The following is an 18843-nucleotide window of genomic DNA, read 5'->3' as shown; positions in this document are numbered from 1 at the left end:
AGTGGCTATTGTGGTTAGGGTTAGGATCCCATATGAATGCCTTTGCATCTGCTAGGATCCCATATGAATGCCTATTCGTTTCTTGGCTATTCCACTTCCCATTCAGCTCCCTGCCTGTGGCCTAGCATAGCAGCGGAGGCTGGCCCAAAGCCTTGCAACTCTGCACCTGCGTGGGAGAACCAGAAGAGGCTCTTGGCTTTGGGTTGGCTCAGTTTTGGGAGTTGCAGCCACTTAAGGAGTAAATCAGCAGGCAGAAGATCTTTGTCTCTGTCTCTCCTCTCTGTACATCTGCCATTCCAATAAAAATAAATAAATCTTAAAAAGAATTGAGCATATACGCAGTAGTTTGTGTATATACTCATGTGACAGACAACCTGGATTTTTGGAGGGTTTCCAGAGCAGAGTTGTAAGAGTCCTTATAGCATGAACGTCTCTGCCCTTTAGTTGAATAGTAGTCCTGTGCCCTGTAACTAGTTCTAGCAAGCATAGCACAGGCAGGATGGTGCGAGAAAGTGCAGCCTGATGAAAAGCTCTTTGGCAAGAGATCAATCAAAACTTCTTTTGAATCCTGTCTCTCACAATTCTAATTGTTTGACTTTAGGCAAGTCTGTCTGAACTTCAATTTCCTCATCTAGTAAAACTGGGATGATAAAATTTACCTCATAAAATTTCTTGACGGACTACAGAAACAAACACTTAAGACATTGTTTAGAGTACATTTGATGATAAATGATTTCATATATGTATGAAATATATATATTTATATATAATATATATTATACCTAGTATCTTTTTAAAAGAAAAGATTTACATATTGGGACTAGTACCGTGGCAGTTATAAAGGGATGCAGAAGAAAGAGATCTTCCATCCACTGGTTCACTCCCCAAATGGCTACAAATGCCGAAACTGCGCCAGTCCAAAGGCGTGAAGCAGGAGCTTCTTCCGGGTCCCACACAGGGGTCTTTCTCTGTACTCTTTCCTAGTAGACTTAAAATCTCATTCCTGTCCCATAAAGCTACTACTTTCTATTTTAATTCCTTGCCCTCTCATCCCTTCTATTGATTAAGGAAAAGTACAGCAGACTGAATGGGAAGTTGTCTCATTTGCTCAGTCTGCTTGCAGAGAGCACAGCTCCTCAGTGTCTGCCTGCATCAGGTGCTGCCCGCTTCCTCCACAGCTTTTATCACTACTGTGGCAGGAACACGGATCAGATTCAAGCCACTGTTCTATGGTCAGAACCAGAACCCCCGTGCTATTTCCTTCCTGAGCCTTTCCTCAAAATAATGGCAGAGTGGGCGGCAAGTTTCTACTGGTAGGCCACTGACTGCTCCTGCCCCAGTCTAGAGATTCCAACAACCTCAGGAGTTGGACCACCAGCAAAGCTATCTGAGATATTGAACTGCTATCAGACTGAAATTTAGATATTTGTGAAGAATTGTATGGTCCTGAGAATATGGAAGAATCCTGCAGTCTATTAAGTGCAAAGTATTCCCACTGCTTAAGATGCCTCTTGGAGGCCAAAAGACGTAAGCCAGGAGATCCACAGAAAGTAAAAACCAACCTAGCTAGTGACTTAATGAGAAAGAAAAGGCAGAATGAAGAGCAAGGCCATTGTACAATACAGGGACAAGAGTGACAGCATTATCCATCTCAAGTTGTGGAGTCATTGACTCAGTAACCATGAATCGGGCCCATGTCTCTAACCGACTGTGACAAGAATCACAGATGTTTTGCTTGCAAACAAGAATGCTAAAGGACAATCACCAACATCCCTTACACCTGTAGTACAGCTCCCTTGGGTGTTGATGAGAAGAACCACTCTGGGGGTCTGCAGCTCCACATCTCATCCCCATCCCCGAGGGAAGTTTCTGATGGTAACTTTGGTTGCCTGGGATGATTATTCTCTGGTGGGTGTATTTATCTGAGGCCTGAAGCCTGCCTAATTAAGGGTTAATCGGAAGACCAAAGCTGCATGTTTATTTTACCAGAGGAGATGATTTTACCATCAATAATCAGGAATGGGGTAATTAAATATATATATACATATATATTAAAAACACAGGAATCACAAAGGTGGCAACTATAGGAGACTACTACTACCTTTAGGCCTGGGAAAGAGTTAGCAGTTACTGGAGTCTTTAGGGTTAGAAGTGGGGCTCTGGGGACGGGGGCTGGGATCTCTAGGAGGAAATACAAAGGCTGCTTCCGGAATGGAGGAAACTGGAAATGGGAACGCCCTGGTGCTGCAGGACCCACCCATCCCTCCAGGTGACACTGACTAAGGCAGCCTGAGCACACCGCTTCCCATTCTATCAGCCTCCCAGGCCCTCGCCAGCACCCTCTATCGGCAGAGCCTCAACAGGCACCCAGCTGACAGAGCATGGAAGAAACATCACAACAGGGAGGAAAAGCTCCTTGTTGAGAGTAGGGCAGATAGAGTAGCCAGTGTAGGAAGTCTCAGCTCTAAGTGTGGAAAGACTTTTGAAAGAGACCAAACTGTAATGCTAATATTTCTGTGTTAGAAAGGAATCTGCAAATTTGATGTTTTAGACGCATGATAAAATCTATCAGACAGTTTTATAACACCACTTTAAAATGTGTAATTGAGAATTAATTTAGACATGTAATGTTTTATGGTGACATCTACATTTAAGTAGAGCATAAAAGCATTTAACAAGACTAAAGATTTCTCTTATTTATTTATAAGTTTAATTTATCAGCCTCTAAAAGAATTTAGGATGCGGGTGATTTTGCTTGCTGACAGAAAAACTGCGATACATAAAATAGAAATAAATCTATGAAATTTATAAATTCATTTAAGTGTTTGAAGTGCTGAGCTAAGCTTGTAAATAGCACCAGGCATTATTCAATGACTCCTCTGAAGTCATTGCTGAAATCTACTAGACTTATAGAACAATAAAATGTATATGCTGAACTTAAAAACCTAAGTAGTCCTTGAGTTTCTATTTTAAGTTGAATGTTGATTTCCAAGGACAAAAGTAACTAATTATTAAATTATTACATGTATTAAATTATTCAAAGATGTTTGAGCTTACTGATGTTTTAAGGAAGAAGTTTGCTGAAATCTTTTCTACCAAGGAAATCCACTGTCTAGGATGCTAGAGTTTCATCACCCCAGCCCCACATTCACCCCAACCATTCCCATCCCTACTCCATGGGGCTGTAAAGAAGTGGTGGTGGGGGCAGGTATGCAAAGCAGAACTCCACTTTGTTGGCCAATCTTGGCTAATGAGCAGAGGAAGCAGCCCACCCTTGGCTGTTTTCTAAAAAACCAGCACCATTTTTATCCTGCGGGCCGTCAGAGTGCCCATCAGGTGCTGGACTTTGCCTACTAGCCGACCGCTGATGAGCTTTGGGGATTTGGGGATGATGAAATATTCACTAGGGACATCCATGGATGCAGACCCCATACGTGCAAGTTTGGAATGAATCCTGAGGGACACCTAATAACAGGGCTACTGTACTGGCTGGTAAGTGAGGGGACTGAGACCTGGTGGTATGGAGGGGAGCGACTGGGAGATCCATATGGGTCAGACTGATTCACCAGCCCACATGGGAGCCCTGAGAAGGGCTTGTTAGTGCAGAGCATCACTGACCACCACATGCCATACCACACAAAAGCTATGGCTGGGGGCCTGTCTCGCAGACATAGATCCCAGTACCTGATTGAGTGTCGGAACAGGGGACAGGCCACATTAGGCAGGGCCATGACACTAACCAGTACGTGAGAGAACCAGGCCCAGGGGTAGACTCTGTGGAGGATAAGTGGGTCCAAACCTATGGAAATACAAGTCCCACTGCTTAGCTCAAGAGTTGGGGTGGTGACTGGCTGAATTAGAAGTGAACGTGGAACCTGTCAACACTCAGAGGTCCTGGGGCTGAGAATAGGCTGGGCAGGTCTAAGATGTAGCACCTGCATGTGCATCCTAAAACAGGATGCAGACAGCAGCCCATGAAGATGAAAGAGTGAGTGGATCAGCCTGTGAATGACCTTGAAGGCAAGCTCAACTGTGTGGATTTAAAGGCAAAGAAAAGGTTTAAGTAGGGTATGCATTTTAAGAAGATCAGCAGAAGATGCCCACAAGGGAGACATGAAGCCTGGAAGTGCTATTCCAGAAGTGTTTAAGTCATGGAAGCCCAGTCAGGAGACATGTAGCCTAAGACCTAAGTGAAGGACTCCAGAATCATGGCCACTGTGGGAGCCTGGGCCACAAATGGTCAGGGTCAGCATCCACACCCCGAGGTTCCTGTGTGCTGCAGTCTCATCTTCCTATGGTGTACAGTACACCATGTGGCTGGCCTATCTCCTGCTGGCAGAGACATCAGAAGAGGGGACAGGAAGGGCATGTCCCCAGGCATCGTCATCCAACTGGGGAAATTAGAGAGGCCAGTAGAGCAGAGCAGAGAGCGCGTGCTGGGTCGGGGACTTCTTGGAGAGCTCCAGCCAGCTCATCACGACTCTTTGGCAGCACAACCATAGGGCAAATCCTGTAAGAGGACAATCTGTGTCCAGCTTGCATCATCCACTCCTTGTTTTCCCTTAGGATTTCAGTGAGAGCCCCAGAGAAGGGCAGGTGGACAAGGAGTTTCTTGAGCAGCCTAGATGTTCTGTCAGGGACTTTTCAGGGCAAAGGAGTACTCTGTGAAGAAAGAGAAAATCAAGGATTGTGTGCTAAGCAGAATAAGGACTCCTTACTACCACTACCACCAGACAGACAAAAAAAGCAAAACAAAGGTCTGATGTAGATGTGATTGAGTGAAGGACCTTGCGATGGCAATGTCTCCTGGAATATCCAGCTGAGCTTACTGTGATCACAGAATGTTTAAATGTGGAAGGAAAGGGCAGAATACAGTCTGGGTGAGGCAAGGTGGGAGGGACTCAACTCACCCCTCATCTTAGACTTTGAAGGTGGAGGAAGACTACAAGCCAAGAAATGTTGGCAGGCTCTAGATGCTGCCAATGGTAAGGGCACAGCTAATCCCTTAGAGCTCTCAGAGCCTAACACAGCCCTGACGGTACCTGGACCTTAGCGCAATGAGACGCATGTCAATGACATCTAACCTACAGAACCATGAGCTAATGGACACATGTTGCTTTAAGCCATTACATTTGGAATAACTGTTGAAGCAGCCACAGGAAGCAGAAGCAGTGGGGAGGCTGGTCCCTCTTATCATTCAGGTCTCAGCATTAAGTCATCTTGGAGAAGCTCCTTCCAGTCACCCTACCTCTCGTCTCTGGTATTTTGCCATTTTAGCTCATGCAGCAGTCTTCATTGTATGTATACTTGTGCCTGACTTCCAGCTTCCTCCCCAGGAGAGTAAGCACCGTGGCTCTTTGTCCTATCTCTTTGTTTTTAGCACCAAGAAATGCATCTACAAACAGAAGCACCACCAAGTATTTGATGGATCAATGAATGGATGGATGGATGGATGTGGGTGTCGATGCACTAACATGTGTTGGATGCCCAGTGCCATGAGTCCTACTGAAGCACAATGTTCAGGTTACTACAATGACAGCCTAGGAAGACTTGGCAAAACAAAACAAAACAAAAAACAAAAAGCCATGTTTCCAACTGCTCTTGTTGTATCTGTAGAAGTCTCAGCTAATGCTGCCATGCCTTCCTTGGGGTATTATACAGAGTGAAACTTAATAAATTTCTTCCACTAGTGCCAGTGGGGAATATTTAAGGGAGAGTCCATGAGTAAATAAGGCAAGTGTGCCCATGGTCAAACACTCTGGGATAAAGAGGCCAAGCATGCTCCAGAAGAGGACTGGCTCCTCAGACATTTCAGGATTTTCTAAGCTCCATCTACAGGCTCTTTCTCCAGGAAATTACCCTCCCACCCAGTCTAGGATGGCGAGCAAACTCCAGGGAATATTGGATTAGCTAAGACTGCAACCTAACTCTGGAGGGGAACAACAGGAAAGGCAAGTGTGTGGCGGGAGCTGGAGGCCTGGATGCAGCCAGACCTAAGTCTGCTGTACTTGCAAATTCAATCAAGACACACTTGAGGCATCCAGCAAGGGATTAGGATAACATGTCCAAAATGTTTATTGAATGCATCTTGGCAACAGACACGAAAGGTTTTTGGTTTGTGAAATCATTCAGACCTGAGAGTCGCGACAGCTTCCTGTCATTAAACCTCAGCCATAGGTGAAACCTTGCAGAGCTAGGGAGTGTGATTCTTCAGCTCATAAAAGGGAGAGAAAGTGGCTAAAACCACCACAGCTGTCTCTCTTGCAGTGACTGACATGGCTGGAGACACCCACAAAGGTCTTATGTGTGCAGTTATTTACTGAACCAGTATCAGCTGTGTACAAAGAGAAAATCATATACTAACAGTCACCAGCAGTTGAGTACACTGGACCTCTCCTGGCCTGAGCACCCATATATTTAACTGACAACTGCTATCCTCCTCAGGGTCATCAGAGATAGGAAAGAGGCATTCAAGGCCTATATATCATTAATTCTGTAAGCTAGAAAGTAAACCAGAACATGATCAGTTACTTTGCCTGGATCAATAAAGAGTCTCAAGAACAGGTGAGTGTACTTGCAAGGACAGAAGCCATCAGTTAAGTAAATCATGTTGTTACCCACTGAATTCCCACTTGCTAACGCTTGATAGCCAGCTTGTGGACAGATATTATTTTTGTGTTTAAAAATCTCATTTGATCTTCTTTGGATGTTTTTCTTCCCCCATTTCCTCAAAAGAAAGAAAAGGAAACAATTTTTTTTTTACACAAAAATGTCCAAGTCACAGCCATCCAAAGCACAGTACTAGGCAGGTGTACTTCAGCTCTTCACCCAGCTTAGAGGATCTGGGCTTAGGTGAGCTTAGAGGATCCCCTCCCACTGACAGCTTTACCTGGTCCTCTTCCTGTTGGAAGCGGGGGGTCGCTTTCATCTTGAGATTTCACCACACAAAGTCCAAATCTTTGGGTGAAGGAGCATCCTGTTATCAAAGGAAGCCAGTAAACAGATACAAGGAGAACAAGAATTCAAGGTGAATTAAAAAACTCACAGACCGGGGGATCAACGTTAAGGACACAGGGCAGGACCAACACCTGCTGTCCCAAATGGCATCTTGAGACTTCACATGTTAGAAACTGCAGACACTTCAGGGAGGTCCTTTATCCCAGGGAATACACAGAAACTGTAAACACAGACACATTCCATTTACTACGATTCTCTGCTCTTCAGGCAAACTGAGTCTCCCCTCCCCATACAGCTTTTCCACTCTCAGATACAGGCCGTTCTGGATTTGAGTGCAGCTGCTTCCAGAACCAGGTGGCATAGGAGTCCTGTCCACCATGGGTCATTTTGTCCAGAACCACTTCCGGTCTCCCTTCTAGGGGAAGGGGATTGCTGCTTGCTCCTTAGTTTGAAGACACACCCATCTTGGAAAGGAACCAAGCAAAGATCTGCCAACAATTTGGTGAAATAACATGCATTTTAGAAATTCAAGTCAAATCCAGGTAAACAGACTCTTCGGTTGGTGCCTAGTCCCTCAACACCCACAATGGGAAAATGGATACATTTCTGAAATGAGAGAGGGGTGAAGGAAGCAGCTACACCCTGCAGAGGGGTGAATCCCTGGGGCTTGGGAGGAAGCCTGAGAGAGACAAAATGCTGAGGCTTTCTGAAAGACAGGCTGCAGCCTTGGGGCCCTCCTGGGATGCAAGCCAAGGCCTTTGTGTGAGCAGCACACAGGATCTGAATGGAGGTGAGGACAGACTCTCAGGCACCAGCGGGCTAGCTCCTTCCCAGGAGCTCTGGCGCTTGCTTGGTAGGGCTCGCTTTCACCCACGCACAAGCTGGGGCTGCAGGTGCCACTCTATTTCCTCTCTCTGCCTTCAGCCTCTGCATTGCAAGGAATCTACAGGGAACAGACAATGGCCAGCACATTCCTGAGGCTTTGCTGTGTGGTTCCAGTGAGGCCAGGAGCAGTGGGATACAGGCTTGGGCACCTCAGGCAGCTCAATGTCTGAAAGGCCCAAAGATGAGCATCTGGATCAGGAAGGCCAGGAAGGCCAGGCTGAAAGCGAACAGCAGGCAGCTTTGTCTGTGTGTCTCTTCAAGAGCTGGTCACAGTGAGCCACCTGAAGAGGTCTGACCAATGTTTACCCCTCTGGCACCTAGGTCAGGCCTGGACCTTAAGGGAAACAAGGCAGCAAGGCCCACGGTAGAGACTCTTGGTGGTCCACAGGATGGTTATCATCCAGGTTGTAAAGCAGGAGCTGCTGGAAATCCTGGAGGTGGTGACTTAGCTGAGGGAAGCACAGTTCAGCTCCGAATCCTCTTGGCTGTCTCCTGCTACCTCCTGCAGGCTGTCAGGGCTGTCAGTGATGTTGGGCTCGCTGGAGCATTGCCGGTGGGGTGGGGGGAAGCTGGGTGGCAGTAGCAGGCACTTGTCCTCACTGCCAGCCTCCTCCCCTAAGCCCGAGTGCATCATGGTAGCCATGGCCAGCAGCTGGATGTCTGAGTGGGCATTGGCCACTGTGTGCCGCCGGACACTGCCACACTTCTCCAGGTACGCCTCACCTTCCTGCTCTGTCAATGGGGTCAAGGCCATCTCATTCAGCGGCCTGTTGCCTGTGGTCATTGGTGAGGCATAATTCAGGAGAGTCACCTTGGGCCGGACCCTGGAGTGCCGCCTGGCTGCAAGAGAAAAACCAGCAGAGGTTGTCACTGAGACAGAGGGCTGTGGGTAAAGCTCCTGGTCACTTTGAGGGAAGGTTAAGGCATGCGGGTCCTCGGGAGCAATGCTAAGCGTGGTCCTGCTGAAATGCAAGGAAGGAGCTTGGTGATGGCCAGAGTGTCTCCAGCAGTCTTACCTGTTGATACCAGATCCCACCCCTTGATAGATTAGGATCAAAGGAGTATTCTGTCTTTCCAGTCTGCTGCCTGAACTTCATTGGATTCTCCCCAAATTGCCTTTCAACACATCTCCTCTGAAGACCTGTGCATTGAACCTGAGCAAGTTACTGGGACAGGTACACCCTCAGGACACAGCCTGGCTGGAAGGCAGAATCCATGAATGACAGAGAAAACCAACGCATGCAGGACAAGCTATATCACAGGTGTGCCCTTGAATGCCAAGTGGAAGCATCAGTGATGCATTTTACACAGTCAAGGCCATGGCCATGGGAAGGCTGGTGAGGGAGAGGGGTAAAGCTGCAGGTCATAAGGAAGGATAGGTTGGAGCTAAAATGGTCAAATGTGAGCAAAGCTGGAGAGAAGGCTCTGGCATTACTTGTTAGAATAAATGCAGTTGCATGTGAAAAAAAAATGAATTGGAACATCACAGATGGGTGATCAGGACAGGAACCAGAGTTGTGCTGGTAATGAGGAGTGAGTGAGGAAGAAGACAGCAAAAGACACCAGAGGGAACCCAAGAAAGGAGAGACCATCTAAGAGGCACAGAGCTGGGGGACAGAAGGCAGGGGCAAAACAGACTTGGGGAGTGGCTACGGATGGAAAGAGGACAGTTTCTGAACCCCAGAGTTCAACTATGGACTCATGGAGTCTGGGACCCCAAACCTCCACCGGCAGGTGATTTGCAACTATGACAGGGCAGGAGACATTTCCAACCAAAGATGGGTACTTGGCTCCATCCAAAGAATTCCAAGGGGCTTTACAAACTACTCAGATTAGATTTAGTGACTAAAGCAGAGTATGACCATTGCAATTTTTTTTTAATTTCTTTTTCAATGGAACTGGAGTTATCCTGGGTGTTCTCCCAGGGTGTTCTAGTTCAGTCTCTGACAAGATGATGTGTAGGTGTCTGCACATGTGTGTTGATGCTTCCAGGGGTTATGTTTTTGGGTGGGTATCATAGGGAGTCCTGCCTAGATGCACGTGCACAGCTCACTGCAGCTCCTGTCCTGAGAGTGGTGTGTGCATGTGTGAAGATCACCACAAGGGAGTCTAGTTCCAACCCTCAGGACTAAACTATCCAAGTCCACTGACTCAGAATCCAAGAGAGTAGTTTGGTGGTAATCACTTTTCAAAACCAAACAATAACATGCAGAATTTAGAGTTCTGAATTAAAAGCTTAGAGCACACTCCCATCCATGGTCTCACCATTTAGGCCCAGCCTCGCTCTAATAGAAGCAGGGCTGGTTTCTTTATCACCACTGAACAGATGCAGAAGAGCATGACTCAGCCCCCAGGCTCTTAGATGCTGAATAGCAGTGCCCAAACTCTCCCTGTTACATGTTGCCATGTTACAGGGCACTGCCACCGCCCTCAGAGGACAGAGAACAATGAACATCACCCCCCCCAAAGGGTTGTCATTTGTCCAGAGAAGTGAGGTGCTTAGGACCCCCTCTTTTGGAAACAGGAGACAAAATGCTGAGGAGCAAAAGCACTACTCTGGGCCTTGCACAACAGCCTAGTGGATAAATCCTTGCCCGGATGGGTGCCCGGCTGCTCCAGTTCCCACCCAGCTATTCTGCCTGTAGCCCAGGAAGGCAGTAGAAGATGGCCAAAAGCCTTGGGATCCTGCACCCAGGCTGAAGACCATATTAAGAAGCTCCTGGCTCCTGGTTTTGGATCAGCTCAGCTCCAGCTGTCATGGCCACTTGGGGAGTGAACGAGTGGACAGAAGATCTTTCTCTCTGTATCTCCTCTCTGCATGTCTGCTTTTCCAATAAAAATAAATAAATCTTAAAAAAAAAAAAAGAGGATGGCTCTGTGCTGGGAGCCAGCAGAGGGTCTCTAAAGCACGATGCTTGACCTCTTCAAGTCATGCATTTCTCTAATATTCCCACATCCTTAGAATAACCACATATTACTTTTATGATTACAAAAAAATCGATAACTATAAAACAGAAGCACCCAGAGAGTTCAAAGCAGCAAGGACCCCATTAAAGAACAATCCTGTAAAAAGAAATGCCCTAGGAAGCAATTTATTTCTCTCTCACTGCTGTTACCTGCAAACACTTTCAGGCTGGCTGTTGGACGAGCCTGGCAGAATCCTGGACTGAACCTGTTCAGTGAGCAGCTGCTACATACAGATCTCTGGGCTCCTAAGACCAACTTCCTGCCCACCAAGGCAGGGCAGGGTTTGTGCAGAAGGCAGAGTGGTCCAGTGCACAGTAGCTACATCATTTCTGCTATTGACACAGTCTCCAAATCCTGCTTTATGGGAGCGTGGGGGACCCTCTCAGCCTGAGGATGAGTATCTGGAGAGTTCGGATAGTCATGCCAGCTTCTACAGTATGGCTAGCTCTTGCGATAGCTGTTGGCAACACAGGGAACCCAAGAAGAGGAAGGAGCTGGAACTTGGGATGGCTCCACAGAAAGTTGAGAGAATAGGAAACTGACTAACATGGCTGGCAGGTGCAGCTTGTACAAAGGAAATGAGAGCTGGTTTAATGGTTTCCCAGGCCAGTGGAATGAGCCAGAGAAAGGGATCTGGTAGGCCCTGGATGTTATCTGTATTGGTTTCTCTCTTCTCAGCGGCCCTAAATCCTTGGGGCCCTTAATAGCCACTCTGGTTGCTGCTGACAAACTCAGAGGCCAAAAGTAGAAGGCCAAGTGCAGGTGCTCACACTGAAGGAAGGGGCTCCCAATGACACCTTATCCTTCCAGAAGGACATTCTCCTTGAGCTAGTATGCACAAGACGTTGCAGGGGCTGCCAAGAGGAGACATGTCAGTTTGAACTGAGGTCTTTCTTACGGACCGAGCTCAGCACACATGCATGAGTGTGTGGAGGGGACAGGAAGGCTATACTCGCAGCAGCGACCACTTACAACAGGCCAGGTATACTACAGGAAGTGCTTCACTGACATGTTCTCCTACAGACCATTTTGCAGAAGTATCTGACCTTGAGATGGTCAAATAACTACAGTCATGGCTAATGATGAAACCTAAAGCTGGAGCTCAGGACTGCCAGCAGGGCCCCCTACCCAGGTCCTACATATAGGTCACATTCAGACCAAGTCACCAGAGCCACTACCAAGACAGAGCTACAGAGGAGAGCACCCTGAGAATTCAGAGAAGGAGAAGTGATGGAAAGAAGTCAACTCCCTTGGACCAGGCTCCCCAGCAGAGCTTTAAGGCCTGAATCCAAACTGGCCATGCACTCACTGCTCAGTTCCCCAGCGAGGTCTGAGCTACTGCAGGGAATACAAAGGAAAAGGAGCTCCTAGGCAAAGAGGGAGACTGCATCCTGGAGAAAAGAGCCAGGATAGGGTCCAGAGGAGGGAGGGTAAGAAGCATAACAGCTCCCAGCTCAGATGATTCACGGGCCTCCAAGAGCCCAGGACAGCAGGGAGCAGCACAGCCTGGCCTGCCCTAACCCAGGACAGTTCCATCTTCTTGCTGTCTTCTCATGGAAAGACAGGGGCCTCTGTAGCCCCAAGGAGTTAAGCAACCTGCTCCAGGCCACATGGCTGGGCCCAGGCCTTGTGGTTTCCAGGGCCTGGGTCTTTCCATGATTGTCTCCAGCACTCTCTCTGGGCCCATGACTCATGAGGACAAGGTTCTCTTTTCCTTCTGCTTTCTGGGAAGAATATTTTGGTTCCCAAGACAGGGCGTGGGCAGAGCCAAGACCACAGGGGCCTCGTGGCTCTGTGGAGCCAGCCCCTTAAGCAAATGCGTCAGCTGCATCCCCACTAGGGTTGGGCCCCTTGAGAGGCCTTAGAACCAAGTGCAAGGCCTGGGGCTGACAGGCAGCCACCCACACTCCAGCTTCTTGCTCTCCCCCTCTTTTTCTTCCTTTTCTCCACTGGGGGAGGAAAGGCAGGTGCTGTCCCCAGACAGTTGTGTTCCTTAGCTTTGGTGGCTACACGCCAGACCCTAAACACTATGCCTTGCCTCGTCATGCTGCGCCTCCAGCCCGGGAGCCAGTATTCCTCCCTCCTTCCCGAGACCCCCTGTGGATCCCTGGCATTCACCCCCAGCACAGGAGCCAGCTCCTTTCAGAAGGAAAAGCCTGGCCCCGCCTCCTCACCCTTTGTTAGGGCCTCAGTTCCCAGGCCTTTGATCTCCTGGGCTCAACCACAAAGCAGCCATTGTGACCCCTGCACACCAAGCCCTTTGGAGACTCAGCCCTCTCAGGCCAGCACCTGAGAGCCCAAGAACGTGACTCGTGATGCAAAGCAGTTACAGTGTCCTGGCCCGGGCACCTGCCCTGGGATACAATGCTGGGAGCAAGTCATGTGTGGGAAGCCAGGCTTCTGCGGGGAGCTGTCAGTCAGCTGATGGCAGATCAGAGACAGGGAGCTGGGGCCCAAGCGTGGGCCTGATCTCTGCTGAATCCTGTGTCCACTTCACCATCCTCTTCCTAACCGCCCCGCCACCCCCACAGCCGATGCTATAGAAGTGAGGCCCCACATAGCCCAGGGAAGATGGTTCTTTTCTCTCTGAAGCAAGCCTCCTCTATCTCGGGCCACAGGTTCAGATATGCATGGATACGGGGATTTAGCATTAAGACCCTGTGCCTCAGTGACCCCCCTAGACTGCAACCCTTGGGGTGCAGGAGGACAGGAGAAATCTGGGTGAGAATCTGGCTCAGGAGTGGCTTCAGAGCCGATCACCTGGCTGCTCTAGACCATTCCCTGTGCCAGCCCAAGTAAGCCAAGGCAAAACCCCGCCCCAGGGAGAAAAGACTTCCTGTGCCCAGAGCCACGCAGCTCCTGAATTCACTGCAGATGGGCTAGGTGTCACAACCCCTTTCACAGAGGGGTAGACTGAGGTCCAGAGGGTCCTCAAGAAGGTTTGGGATCACATGCTTGACCTGGGATCCCTTGCCCCGCTTCCTCTGCAGCCCCTTAGTTTAATTGTTTCCTAGCTGCTGAGTGGGACAGGCTGGGCTGGAGAAAGAGGGGGGGATGGGAGTGTGGGTGGGGGACTCTGCAATCCTGACTCTATTAGTCAACCAAGATGAGAACAGCCTGGCTTGCTCCGTGGCAGAGCATCAGCCACCATGCCTGTGCCCAGGATGTGGTTTGCACCCTGTGGCTTCCCTTTCTGTTGACCTCTTGGCAACCCCTCAGTTCCTAAATGGAACTTGCCCAGCCACCATCCTCCAGATCCTCCCACAGGTCCTTCCCTTTGCCCGGGACAGTCCCTTCTGTCCCAAAGAGGATTGACTCAGCTAACTCATATTCATCCTGCAGTTGCCATCACAGACATGAACTCTTCCAGGGAGCTGTCGTTGAAGACTCCCCCATGGTAGGTTCCAGGCGTCCTGTGTTCCCCCCACCCCCTTCAGGGCATCTGTACTTGGATGAGTCACTGCTGTGTTGGTGACTTCCTCAGCTAGATTCTGTGTGTGTGGGAGGGGGGAATGTAGAGAGCTCTGGTTTTGTTCACAGATACAACTGCAGCATCTCACATGATGGTAAGGCTCTTGGCACATATTGGTGGGAAGAACCATCATTTTAAACATAGTCCAAAGCAGGCAATGCCCTTCTCTCTTCTGCCAGAGGTAGAGTTGGTCATCGATGCCAGGGCAAATGCTCTGGCACCAGCTTTAATATCTGAGAAAACTGTGGGTTAGCACCCCCAGCCCCTTTCAGATGGAAGACAAAAGGGACCTCCTCTTACAAGGGAACAAACCTGGGATGATGGGACACAAGAACAGGTGCATCCTCAGGCCCCACCCACAAAGGATTACTGTGCTGGAGGCTAATCAAGCAGCAAGTGCATGAGAGCTCTCCACTCTGCCTCTATTGGCCTCAGAGCAGATCAGCAAAGACAGGAATCCACTCTGCCCCCTCGGCCAGAGAGCGTCAGGGTGATCCCTGAAGACAGCTCAGGGACCTGAGCATCTGACTGTGGTACTAGGACACACAGTGTGCACAAGCTTTACCGAAGAACCTTGTGCTGTCAGCTCACTGCCTCCCCCCAAACTGCCTCCCAGGAGTCTAGTCTAGTCCTTTATCTTCGCACTCCTCTAGGGCTGCCTTTGTGGCACAATGTGTTAAGCCACCACATGATACCAGCATTCCATAGGAATCCCAGGGTGAGTCCTGGGCTTTTCTGCTTCCAATGCAGCTCACTGCTAATGCACTTGGGACAGTGGCAGAAGATGGCCAGAGTACTTGAGCTGCTGCCACCCACCTATGTGGAGGACAGGATGTAGCCCCTGACCCCTGGCTCTGGTGTGGCCCAGGTGTGGCTGTTGCAGCCATCTGGGGAGTCAACCAGTGGATTAAAACATCTCTTTGTGACTCTCTCTGTGGTTCTGCCTTTCAAATACATAAATCTTCAAATAAAATGAAAATGTCTTGTTCTTTGTTAAAGATGCTAGAAGTAGCACTATTCATTTCCTGGCTGGCTGTTCGGTATATCTGAAATATACACGGTGATAAACTTCTGGTTGTTCCCTGTTATTAATCTGACAGGGGTCTGTTCCAACTAAGAGCTTATGAGGGTTGGAGATGAATTACTTTTCTTCCCGTACACTGGCATGAGGCCCAGTCTGTGGTCAAGTCACCATGGAGGCCTAGCTAACCCATTGGCATCCCCGACGTCCCCCTGAGCCTCAACCCATAAAGCTCTCTGAGAGCCAGATCAGGAGCGGGAAGGTGGGCATGGGGGGATGGCAAAATACAGCACTCAGCTCAGGGTGGGAAGTGGGGTGGGCATAGCGGTGATGGCAGATTATAGCTCAGGCTGAGCAGGAGACTGTCCCCCCTCAGTGTCATTGCAACTCTGACTCCTACCAGCTTGTTGGGGAGTGGGGGGCCTGGGAGTGTCAGGGAATGGGGAGCATGACTGAGTGAGGAAAGGAGGGGGGCCAGGAACTGGCAGGCGGCAGCACTTGGGGCTGGTATACACTAAATCTGTGGCAGCTATGGTTAAATTGGTGTCTCCAAAGAAACATGCCCAACGCTGTGAAAATTGCCAGGAAGACAGTCCTGCCTTTTGCCTTTTTGAACTGCAAGAGGCCGAGGAAGGGACAGGATTGCCCCTGGACGTTGCCTCTCCCCACTCCCTCCCAGTTTCTTTGTAGCTCAGCTGCAACTGTGTTTTTCTAAGCAGGGAAGCAACCAGTTCCAAATCCAGATCATCTGCTCCTTGCTGCATGTGTCTCTGGACCCCAGCTGCTCCAGCAATGGGGGACAGCTTCCTGCCTCCCATCTACATAACAAGTATATCTTGTGAGCACGTGTAGTGGGCCATGCATCCCCACCCCAGATGCTGGGTGTGGAACAGACTCCCTGCTCACTGAGTGTTCACACTGGAGACAGTAACTGGGGAGCATCTTCTTTCACAAACCCACATTATTAAGCTGTTGGGACCACAACTGTGCTCATGCTGAAAGCCATTTTTTATGAGTACTTAGCACAGAGCTGGGTTCTCTCTCCTCAGCTACCACAAAAGGTCCCACCAGCATTGGTCCCCAAATCTGGAATGCCCTTTCCTTGCACCGAGGGCTCTGCCAGCACCTAGATTCACAGGGGTAGGAAACCCTTTCTCTCCAAGGGCCATTGGACTTTATAACATCATCAGTGAGCCATACAAGATAATCAGTTGAAAAGTTAGTCCGCTATAGATCTATTGCTTTTCCTGTCCCGCTTGTAGCTGCCTTGGCAGGACCAGACTGTGTCATTTTGTAGGCCTTCTTGGGGTTCACTGTGCAGAGGTTCCCCATCTGTGATACAGTTCATAATGGAGGACAGTAGCTCTTGATGACATCTGGTCTGTAGGAAACAGCTGCTGTCACACTTCAAGCTGTTACACTTCAAGCTGCTTTCGAAGGGAAATTCATCCCTGGTGGGTGGGGAGCAGTTTCCACTCAAGCCAGGGGGTAGGTGTACTAAGACACCATTTCTGGTATCAGATACAGAAAAAATTAATCTCCTGGGCACAAGAGAAAGATGAAAGCCACTGATTAAAGTTGTGGCTTAGAAAAGCACCTGCCCACAGAGTCTGTGTAGGTCCTTGGGGGAGAGGGAGAAATCACCAATGGGCTACCAGATACTGTGATACAGGCCATGGATGGGCACCACTGACACACAGGTTTGCCCTGACCCATGTCAGAAGCCAAGGGCTCAGCATGGAACACCACTCAGCAAAAACACAGCTGGGTCATTACCACACCTAGAGCAACATGCCGCTTCCTTACCCAGCGAGTACGTGGGGCCTGAGAAGCCTTGGTCCCCGCTGATGCCGAGGAAGGGAGAAACCACTTGCTTCACCAGCTCTTCCAGTTGCAGATAACCCTCGCTGGGGCCTGTAGGCTCATGAACACTCTGGAAAGGAAGGTCAACGACAGTCAGAGGTCAGCCAAAGTCGCCACACCCAACACATTCTCTGCCCACAAATCCAGATCCGCCCTCCTACAGGGTGTAAGGCAATGATGCAGGCAGGCAGCAGGCTCATGGTCAGAACAAAGACAATTGAGACCTATGGTCTTGTTACTTATCACAGTGACTAGGACTGTGCCTGAGAAGCATCACAGCAGCCTATCCCAAGGGTTCCTGCCAAGTTACTGTGGGTACAGTTGATGCAGCTTCAGCTCCAAGTTTGCCACCTAATGGGTTACAATGACAAGATCTCATTCTCCAGTCACAGTGACCAGTTTACACATAGCCTTTGCACAAGCACCCAGCACGAATTCTTGCACTTAGGCTTCCCAACATACCCAAGAATGAGGCTGCTCTCCTAACCCCTTCTGCAGATGAAGACACAAAAATATGGTGAGCAAGAGTAACCTGTCTAGGAAAACACAGCTGCAAATGGCAATGGCCCTGGACTGGAAGCCTGGCTATGTGGATCTAAGACCATCTTCCTTCTATTTATTAACAGGCCCAAATAAATAGCAAGAAAGAATGAAGTCCAGATAGTAGGAGAAACTGGGATGTTGGCTGGGAAACAGGTGCTTGTTCCCCCCCAGCAGTCAAGATCAAAGTTAGCAACATTTCACCCAGGTGGCAGAGACCACTGGACAAGGGACAGGGCCACCAGCAGGGACAAAGCAAGAGTCTGGGAGCAATGCTCCACCCAAAGGGTCCTCACTTCAGATTGTTCAATCAGAATGTACTGTGAATGTGTTTCTTCCAAACAGTGAAAACTCTCCATTGCATTGTGGTGTTGGCAGTACCACAGGGAGATGGTAGGGCAAGGAAGCAGAAAGGGCTGAGTCAGATGGATGGGGAACCCTGGATGAGACATATGTTCCCAAGGCTTCTTGATGGGCTCCTCTCTGCTGCACCTATGGAGAAGGAAGGCTGGGCCTGGTTAGAGGGAAAAAGGAGACTGCGGAAGGGTCAGAAGAAAGAGATGTGGGAAAACAGAGTGGGCCTATCGCCCCTGCACAGCAGGAGGGGCTTCCTGGAAGAGGCACAAAGTAAGTCTCTACAGCCCTCTTCTTCTATTCCACTTGGGCTGAGATGAAACATTGGGTAAGACAGCGAACAGTCAGCAAGCTACTTGGGCCATACCAATCTGCCCAAACAAAAGGAGTCCCCACTGCAGCAGGAAGAGAGAGGTGAGCCTAACTCATGCTCCCTAGGAACCACACCAGTCCCACAAAGCCGAGCAGCTTCAACCCCAAAACCACCTTGACTTTGCTTCAAAGGCCAGGAAATGGGGCTTCTCGTGCCTTCTGTCTCTGACACCTCTCACCTGACTTCTGCCCCCAGCCTCTGTCCCCTCCAGGTCCTGAGCACTGAGCAGCAGATCAGACAGCAAAAGGATACTTGGCACCAGGTGAGAAGAAACTAGATAGGTTCGATGGCTTCCCAGCATTGGTCCCCTGAGCAGCTCTCAGCAGGCAGGGAGCCCGTGAAAGAACACAGCCTTTAGCACCCACCGGCTGTTAAATTTGTGCAATCCACTGCAAAAATGAAAATCATGGG

General features: G+C 49.3%; 1 protein-coding gene across 4 annotated transcripts in view; it reads right to left on the bottom strand.

Annotated features, from left to right (window-relative positions):
• Positions 1–6934: 6934 nt before the first annotated feature.
• PRR5L (proline rich 5 like) overlaps positions 6935–18843 on the bottom strand; it is a 73383-nt gene continuing 61474 nt past the window's right edge. For 3 of the 4 annotated variants that reach the window (XM_040980117.1, XM_040980119.1, XM_040980118.1), the window contains 2 exons: positions 17109–17235; positions 6935–8682 (listed from right to left, as the gene is read on the bottom strand). In XM_040980117.1, the coding sequence (XP_040836051.1) occupies positions 8288–8682; positions 17109–17235 (522 nt within the window). In that variant the 3' untranslated portion in view covers positions 6935–8287. The remainder of the gene's footprint in view (positions 8683–17108; positions 17236–18843) is intronic. The other variant, XM_040980120.1, reaches the window with a different exon arrangement.

The sequence above is a fragment of the Ochotona curzoniae genome, unplaced genomic scaffold (genome assembly GCF_017591425.1).
Source record: "Ochotona curzoniae isolate NIBS_2020 unplaced genomic scaffold, NIBS_Ocur_1.0 contig_3432, whole genome shotgun sequence".
NCBI classification, from domain to species: Eukaryota; Metazoa; Chordata; class Mammalia; order Lagomorpha; family Ochotonidae; genus Ochotona; species Ochotona curzoniae.
This window is presented reverse-complemented; position numbering and strand designations above follow the sequence as displayed.